This window comes from Cupressus sempervirens, chromosome 8 (assembly GCF_028749045.1).
Source record: "Cupressus sempervirens isolate cs-2001-9-10 chromosome 8, ASM2874904v1, whole genome shotgun sequence".
Taxonomy (NCBI): domain Eukaryota; kingdom Viridiplantae; phylum Streptophyta; class Pinopsida; order Cupressales; family Cupressaceae; genus Cupressus; species Cupressus sempervirens.
The window spans coordinates 71,969,269-71,979,151 of record NC_143125.1 but is presented as its reverse complement, the minus strand read 5'-3'; the positions used below and the strand labels follow the sequence as shown (position 1 = coordinate 71,979,151).

At 34.4% G+C, this 9,883-nt stretch overlaps 1 protein-coding gene across 1 annotated transcript; it reads right to left on the bottom strand.

Moving 5' to 3' along the window:
• Window positions 1-3,945: 3,945 nt before the first annotated feature.
• LOC149541673 (uncharacterized) lies at window positions 3,946-5,552 on the bottom strand. The gene is made up of 2 exons (XM_089795647.1): window positions 5,433-5,552; window positions 3,946-5,109 (listed from the first exon to the last, which is right to left on the bottom strand). Exons 1-2 carry the CDS (start codon window positions 5,550-5,552, stop codon window positions 3,946-3,948), a joined length of 1,284 nt encoding a protein of 427 aa, XP_089651773.1.
• Window positions 5,553-9,883: the final 4,331 nt, after the last annotated feature.

Sequence of the window (9,883 nt, the reverse complement as noted above, 5' to 3'; positions counted from 1 at the left end):
TTTGAAAGAGTTCTTTGCCTTGCTATAGTTTTCTTTTGCCCCAAAACAAATTGTTGCTTACTCCTTGGTTACAGTCTGCAAGTGTAAAGATTCACACACACAAAATACACATATTCATAGCCTAGAGAACTAAAACAACTCTAATACCATGATAAGATATGGATATAACAACATCATGAACAAATAAAATAGAGCAAGATATAAGAGTAAAATAGAGGAAAGTAAAATAGGATAGCTGTAAAGAATATAATATTTATTGCACTTGTATTTCTTGTTACATTTATAGACCACAGAAGCTGTGAATTTATAATCTTCTCATCATACCTCTAAAAATTTCTAAATAGCCACGATAAACATAAGAAGGGGAACATTCTAGAATTTTAGTCTATATAGATAAAGACTTCTAGATTTTATAATTAATGCTTAGCTACCAAACTATCAAATAAACATTTTTCTAACAATCATTTGTACTTATTACATGTTATTCTTATCTTATTCTCCAAGTTGGTTGTTAATGATTGCCATGATATTGAATTATTAGGCCCTAGTTGATTATATTTTATATGTAAATCCTTGCAAGATTGATGCCTTACAAATTCATTACGTAGGATTGGTGGATCAGTATTGCTTTACATATGTATTGCCAAATGTTTTGTAAATTGCTGGCAAACTCATGAGGACATAATCTTATTGCTTTTTTTTGAAGTTGATCACTGTGCTTATTGAGTGTTGACGTCTTGTTTGGATGTTTATTTTAAAAATACAAAATTTTTTGTATTCTTTTTAGTAATGGTTTGTATAGAATTACCTATTTTTAATTGCCCCAATTTTAGAAGATTGAATATTACCTCACATTTTAAGCTATAATTCTTTAGATATTGGCTTTCATTCAGAAACATAAGCTAGTTCCTTTTGACAAGACAGATGGATGATTGCTAGAAAATGAAATCAGATAACTTTAATTACCCAGTTGTCATTAAACATCCACTTTCTTTGATGGACTCATTAAAGGAATAGAGAAGGACTTTTTTAGGTGAATGAACTGATTTCCAATATGAACATTGTTACTTCCATTTGCTTTATAGCTTTTGCATACTCATCTTTTCAACTTGGAAACTTGTTTGCAAAGAAACTCATGGATAATTGATTAAAGTATAGAAAGGACATCTACAATAGGTGAAATAGATTGTTCATGATGTTCAAGAATGTAAACTTGAATTAATTAGATTCTAACTATCTATACAACTACATAATAGTTTACTCAAATTCATGATTTAATGCAATGTGCGCAAAAGAGGTAGGATCTGCTAAAAGTTACTTTTTCTAAAAATAGTTATGCTCGTAACAATTTATCAAAAAGTAGACATTCATAGACCAAGCTTTACACTCCAATTCATCTTAGGAAGCACCTCTTATTCTTATGAAGTAATACTTCTATTCATTTACATAGTATATGTTTAATAATTTTTCCTTTTTAAAATATTTGCCTAATCTCAGGGTTCTATGTACCAGCTGTGTACATGAAAGATGCAAAGGGCTTCTACATTTGGAATTTATAGAAACACTCATCCAGGTATTATTACAAGTTTAATAGTCTATTTTTTTCTTCTTTCTAGTTATTCAATCACCAAATGACATGATGAAAGCATAAAACGATTTACTTGGAATTGTGTATTTCAGATTTCCTTGTACAAGAGATGATTAGGTTCTCATTTTGTTATTGATTTCGGCTATTATACATCGGCCCAAGCTGTCTATGATTTTCGTTACAATAAAGGTTTGCATTAGTTCAAATTTTAGTCTATTTCTTTTTCACAAAACAAGAAACCATTTTAAAAAACCAATTCATATATGTTCCATATGTGCTTAATAGAAAGTGCCCATTCTTCAATAAGATGCATTTAAAGGTTTAATTGCTAGTAAAAGACATAAATTTTGACTCTATTTTAACTTTATAATTCCACAGCACTATGTATTTTAAAGCTAGAAATTATCTATTGTCATTTCTTCACAGGGGACAAATTTTATGAATTCTACCACACCATCTCAAATCATAGTAATCTGGGTAAAAGAAATAGAAATAGTCTACAACTATCGTATATAGATGTTATCATTAACTCTAAATTTTCTCAAATACAATATATTGTTTGAAAAATTCAGTACTTGATTGGGATCCATTTGATTTTTATTTGCAGGAAATGAAAATGCACATGACTCATTCTATGGCAATTTTAGTGCAATATCATCATGCTCATTAGAAAGCAATATGTGCCAACACATGTGAAAGTATTAAATGTTTTCAGCTGCATAAGATCTACCAAAGTCTATAAACATTATAATTGCACACTAGCACTTCGATGAATTGGGGGATTTGGCTGTTTGCTTACTACTGTTATCACATAATACTATCCATTTTTCTCATTCACTCAGATTCAAAAGCCACATCTACTACAATTTGTTAAAAAAATTCATTAATAACCACAGTATCCAGTTTGAAACATTCGAGATAGTATTTAGCTTTTCTGGAAATAATACTTCCCCTCCTCCTGTATGTATGTGTCATACCCATACTGTTTCATGGCAAACACAACTAATTTTTTTTCTCTTTTTTCTACAAGAATTGAAGGTAAAGAAAAAGACTTAATCTATTTTTAACCTTGGTTTGACGAAGTAAGATAAAGGAACAAAGCTATCTTACTAGGACTTTGAATTCAAGTTTCTTATGAGGGAACACACGGTTGCTAGATACTAGATGCAAAACTATGTTGAGAAGCTATGGATGCGAGCCCTTAATATGAAGCACTATGATGTGCGAGAATAACCCAAATTGTGTCAGAGTAGTGGAGAAGATCTAGGGAAAGCAAGCGAAGAAGTTATATCACTTAACCATTTATTCCTATCAAAATTGAGATTACCTTAACTTTAATAATTTCCTTTGTTATTAATATTCAATTATTATTATTATTTTGAACCCCACCCATACTGCTATTTTTTATATGTACTCTTTATTTAATAGTTAACATTATTGTTACATAATATGGAACTAGATTTACCACATTTGCAATTAACATTTGATTAATTGTTTAATAAAAATTATCATCTAATTTTCTACTTCCTATGTTACCCTCAGAAAATAATCTAAAATAAAAATACATTACAATTAAAAATATCCTAAAACTAATAAATATCTATTTCCCTTTAAGTTGTCAATTAATCTATATTCTAAGTAAATTCAAAGTAATAAAACAAAAAATCTAAATATACAATTCTTATAATCCAATCATATTTAACATGAATTATAACGTATTGGACAAATCCCATGATCATGTTATCATATTTCCCATAAAATAACCCAAAATAAACTTATCATTTAACAGTAACAGATTTCCACAATCCATTTGTAAAGTACTAAGTTTTCTGGATTTGATTGTGTTTGTTTATTTCATCAACGTTTCGGATCACACTACATGATCCATCATCAGGATAAGAAAGTGCAGGGTAGTAAGATATGCAGACTGGACCTTTCTCAAGAATTATAAGAAGAGAATTAGAGTTTCAAAACTCTAAGATTTAGCCAATTTTTTGGGAGATGCCCTCAACAAAAGGAAGAGAAGCGAGAAGGGGAGGTGGGTTAGAGGAGATCTTATGACTGTTGCCAGAAAGATAAGAGGACTTGGCTTGGGTGAGGACCTTGGAGATTTGCTTATGAGTTTACCCGTTGAACTTAAAAACTTGGCGCAGATGATCAAGCTCTTGGGGTAAGTTATCAGCATCGCAAATTCTATAAGCTCTAAGGGAAAGAGTCTTGAGGATACCAACTTTCTGGGATGGGTGGTGGTGGGAAGAAGAATGGAGGTAAAGATCGGTGTGGGTGGCTTTACAGTACACTCGACGACCGAAGGTACCATCAGGCTTCTTCATGATGAGGACGTCGAGGAAGGGCAACTAGTTGACAGATTCTAGCTCCTTGGTGAAGGAAATAGTGGGGGCAAGCTTGTTGATGTGTTCGAGAAACTCCTCAAGTTTTTCCAGCCCATGTGGCCAGCACACGTTGGTGTCATCAACATAACGCTTCCACCATTTGGGCTTGAGGGGAAAGGTGTGGAGAGCCATCTCCTCGAAATACTCCATATAGAGGTTTGCTATGACTAGGGAAAGGGGAGAACCCATCGCCACTCCCTCCACCTGTTCATAGATGACATTTTGGAAAGAGAAGAAAGTGGATCTTAAGCAGAACTCCACCAAACTAGCTAGCTCATCCCCAACCTTACGCCTCACAATTTGCACAGCGTCATGAATAGGAACCTTGGTGAAGAGCGAAACAACATCAAAACTAACCAAGACATCACCAGGCTCCCACTTGACATCTTGAATAAATTGGACAAAATGGTAAGAATCTTTGATGAAAGAGTTGGAATGCCCCAACAGCGGAGAGATAATCTTGGCAAGGTGAGAAGCTAATGCGTAGGTGGGGGATCCAATGGTGTCCACAATAGGTCGCAAGGGAACACCCTCCTTATGAATTTTTGGAGCCCCATATATGCGAGGGGTCACTTCCTTTGAAGGAACCAATTTTTTCTTAATCACATCATCAAAGGAGGAGTTAGACACAAGAACTTTGACTTTATTCAAGATTTTAGAGCAAGGATTACGTGGGAGGAGCTTGTAGCTGCTTGGGTCTGAGAGCAAGTCAAGCATCTTGGAGATATAGTCTTGCTTGTTCAAGATCACAGTGGCATTACCCTTGTCTGCCTTGGTGATAACAATGTCATGATTATTTACAAAATTACGGAAAGCACGAGATTCTGCTCCAGAATTGTTTCCTCTGGGTGGTTTGGCATGTCGAAGAGCGACAACACAATCCTGCCTCACTTCATTCGTAGCCTTAGACGGGAGGGAACGGATAGCATTCTCAATCTCAAGGAGGAACCGAAAGTGAGGAATGGAGCGGGGGGGACGAGAAAAATTAAGACCCCGCTTCAAAAAGTTAAAAGAAAGGGGGTCAATGGTGGCACAAGAAAGGTTTACAACTAGCCTATTCTCCCAATTAGCCACCGAGTGAGGAGCGGAGGAAGAAGCTGAAAGGTCAGCACGATATAACCCTATGTTCTAAAATAGGTTAAAAGAAGGATTAATCTGATAGGAAGGTGAGGACCCTGCCGCGTGGGATCCATAAGAAGGATGGGGTCTATCAGTGAGGGATGAGGGGGATGGTGACAAAAATGAGGAAGAACACAAGGAAGATATGGGGAGATTAGACTGGATTATCCTAGCCTCCATGTGAGACCGCTGTTCAATGCTATAACTGGAGACAAGACTAGATTCAACCAAGTCAGGGGCTTGGTGAGAGATGATTTGATGGTCATCATCAATGCAATTAAAGACAAAAGTCTCACACACGCAAAGAGAGCCTGAGGGATAGTTGTGCGTACCTGAGTGATCAGATAAGGAGTCGCTGTAAGAAAGTGAACGTTGGGGATCACCCACGGGAGCAATGGATCGAAACTCTTGTGCTGCAGAATTATAAGAATTAGAGTTTCGAAACTTATCATTCTACCCCACCCCAACTAAATTACTATCATTCTCCTAGACACATAAGCTAGGCCTCCTATTCCCCACAAGTAGCTTGTTGCACGCTGTCACATCATTCATTCCAAGACCAGCCCCCCTTTCCTCATTTCCAAGTGCTAGTCCTCCTTAGTCGACTTGGTATATGGCAGATTTGTTTAATCCTCAAATACAACAACCAAATTAAATTCTTACCAATTTGGCTTCTTTCCAAGGCATGAGATTGGTCCATACATGGGTAGGTGGCAGTTGGATTGCTTAATACATTGTTATCTTTCTTAACCCATTTTCCAAACTAGGCACATGGGAAAAGTGGTCTGTCATGTCAGAGCCCATATTATTTGCTGGCTTTTGTTTCCACCAAGTCAACCTACTTGGTCGCCTAGGAAAAAGGGCAATCCCATCATCATTAAATAAGCCTTCCTAGTCTGGGTGGCTAGGAGTCCTATTTGGGACTAAGGAAATGGTTTATTAAGTTGACTTTTACCAAATGATGTTCCCTTTTTACAAATCGACGGGTGGGGGTGGGTGAGGATGTGACCCATCCCCCTTCTTGGATTTTAATATATATATTTTTTCATTCAAGAGCCTGTCGACTCATAAATGCCCCTGGTCGCCTTCTAAGGAATGGGTTATCAAAATTATATATATATGTGTGTGTTTCATTTGAATAAGATATTCATCGTGGGCTATCTAAGTTCATCTTATAAATACATGTATATATATTTATATTTTTTTTTGTTTTAAATTGAGGGTCCTATCATGATTGGATGACAATGTATAAGAAGTCTGGCACCATATTTATGGGGATTGGTAGAGAAATTATTTAATTCTATTTATAGTTGTAAGATATCATATTTTATTCAGGGCTCATTATTTTATTTGACCGTAATAGGATGAGACCTTTTTTTTTGCTTTGCCCATACATTTTCCAGAATGAAAATATGCAGCTATAGGTCTTGTTTGAGTTTTACTCATTGTCTAGTTATTTTCATATGATCTCCAAAGCTATATAGATTTAAGTTTGATGATCATTATCATTGTATCATACATCAAATTATTATCTTGCGTAGCAAATCTAATGTAAGAAAACAACTATCATATTACTATCAAAAGCTATTTGCAAGATACACCAGCATGAACTTAAACAAATTTCTTGAATCTAATATCACAAAATCAATATTCCATGTGCATTATTGACATAAATTTTCATAATTAAACTTTCTACAAATCTATTAGCTATCAATGGCATACTCTACAACTAAACGAGAGCCATTGCTGAACATCGGTGCAATGAAATTATTCTTATGAAATTTTGAGGAGGTAAGAATAGCAAATGATAATAATGTTCTATTCATTCTTCTAAGGTATATCATAATACAAATGCTTTTCTTCATCACATTCTAAATTTATGTTTGATAAGGCAACATCAACACAGTGAAATCTCTCCCTCAAGTTCCTTCCAAAATTTACATTCAACACAATATCAAGAAAACAATAGGGTGGTAGAATGACCATATCAAGCTATACACAATGGAAGGACCATTTGAATACATACATTATTCAAAACTCTCTTTCTATGGAAAAATGAATTGGAAATAATAACTACACTCTTACAATACATTTTCTTTACATAAAAAGTGGAGTTTATCTCTCCATTTCCAACACAATAATAGTGAGTCTTCTCCTATGCAAAGAATAGACTTCATGAACATCAAACTTCCAAGCTCTTCAAGTGAATACCTACAAAAGAGAGACAAAATGGTAACCATGAAGGCTCATCTCCCAACCTAGGCCTCAAGGAGACCAGCCATCGAGCTTGGGGAAACAAGGTAGAAACGGTTGCATACTACACATTCACATGCCATGCATACTCACAAAAATATGACAAGATTTAACACAATACATTACAACACATCCCATCCCAAGGCTTTGCACAAAGATTCAAAAATTGAATCAAGTATAGGGTGAAGGTGGGCTCTTACCATGAGGAGGATTTCCAAAGCTATGATTCACAATATACACATCTTCTCATTATCAAAATGCCCTTTCGGGGCTTACAATATCTTCCCCTCCACACACCTCCTTATACCTCCCAAAATGCAAGTAAGCAAGATGAACACATTCCATTGAACATATACAATCATCTCCACACACGGGAGAGTTCCTCAACCACACACCTCCTTATACCTCCCAAAATGCAAATAAGCAAATGAACACATTCCATTGAACATATACAATCATCTCCACACATGGGAGAGTTACTCAACTACATTTGTGAGCCCAACTAACCCCTTCACCCAAGCATCTCTTCCCTCCCAACGGTGAGTGATGCTTAACACCCATTTTACAAAACACAAAACATGAAAACAAAGCAAGATTCAAGGAAGGATTCACAGAAGGCTTCTCACATGCAACACTCAAACAAGATCTTTTCCACAAACCACATCTACAATACACCAAAAAAATAAAATTCATCATGAAATGAAGAACACCACATCTATTCTACATACAAAATGATGAACACCATAGATCGAAGGTACCAACCTCACTCCAAGCAATGGCAATGGATAGTTGTAGTAGAGCTCCTTATCCTCTTCCTCCAAACCCTAGTTGTCTCTAAAGATAGAGAGTGGCCAAGTGAGTTTCCAATTTAATCATACCCCTATATATCCCTCTCATTTTTGGATTCAATTAAGAATGCAATTTTTTTGGGGTCTCCTAGGTTAACTAGGCACCCTAGAGGTCATTATTAGCCCCCTAACTTAAGGTACTAACATGAGTAGGGTTTATTTTTGTCACAAACTCAACTTAGAGTTACTTTATGGCCCTCCCAATGCTAGGTAATTTAATTTCAAATTTTCCCATGGTGATAACCTTGTGTCTCTTTACTAATTCAATGCAATAAATTAACTTTCTCAATTAAGGCATTTAACTCAAAATAAGGTGGCCTCATGATCTATCATCAAAGAACATGTCATTTCACATAACGAATATAAGTGTCAAGTGACACACACACCAAATGCACTATACATCACACATGACATGTTCAAAACCTACTCATGAACTACACACATACATCAAACGTTTACAAAATAAACACATCACAACAAGGTTTACAAATCTTACAAAGATTCACCTTGGAAAAGTCATTTAAACATGTCTCTATACCTTGTTTCCATGTTAGATTTCCATGGTTCCTCTTCCTGCACATCAAACTCGAGCATCAATAGTCCAAGGGGTCAAATGAACATATACTACATAAGTCCACATAATAATAATATCCACATTAACATAATTCAAATTAGATTTCTTTCCCTCATCTTTCAATTATTCCATTTGAAATGTTAAGATTTCAAAATCTACATGTTATAAATAATCATTATCAAATTAACATCTATCTACATGTCCTAACCATTCATTTGCATGTCATAAAACACCATAATCAATTTAACATTTATCTATAAATCAGAAATCATTAGGATCAAATTAACATTTGCATTGCATCAAAATCTGATAATATCATGTTATAAAGTTGCATCCATATATGTTCAAACATTTCTTACACAATAACAGGTTCTTAGTGCATATAACAATGTAAAACACTACTGAAGCATCAAAATCAATAGATAAAGCAATCCACTATCCATCTAAGTCTCGAATAACTGTCAAAATACAAGGTCTCAAATATCAAAATGTAAATAAGATATCCATGTTGTGATGGGTCGGGGTGAGGCTTCACAATATGAGTATATGAATAACATGTCATTGGAAATAACACATTGTTGTACTAATAGCCAAAGCAGTGAATTTTTGTGTTACTAAACCAATCGATGATACTATTCTTAAATAAATTGAAAACTAAGTTTTGATAATAAACATATTGCTCAACATTAAATTTGTTCTGTCCACTTTTTCATTGGAAATATAGTCCTTGTTAAAATAATTTAAAATCTTCATCAAATCAATTTCTTCTATATTAATATTGATAAAATAGAAGAGGAGTGACTAAAAGCACTTCTTCTTCATTGTATTGTTTTCCAAAAGTCTAAGTGGCTCTTTCAACCACCTATAATTAGTTGCAAAAAAGTTGTACAAACTATTTCTACTTCTACATAGATGTAAAATCAAAATTAAAAAATAGGAAACAAGATATTTAAAAAATTTTACCTAAAAACATATAGATGTAAAACATATAAATTTAATTAATGTAAGTGTAAACAAAATAAAACAAAACAATAACAAAAATGCATTTTCTAAAATCAATATTAATGCATTCTCCAAAAATAATCGACAGGAACTAGATGCTATGCAT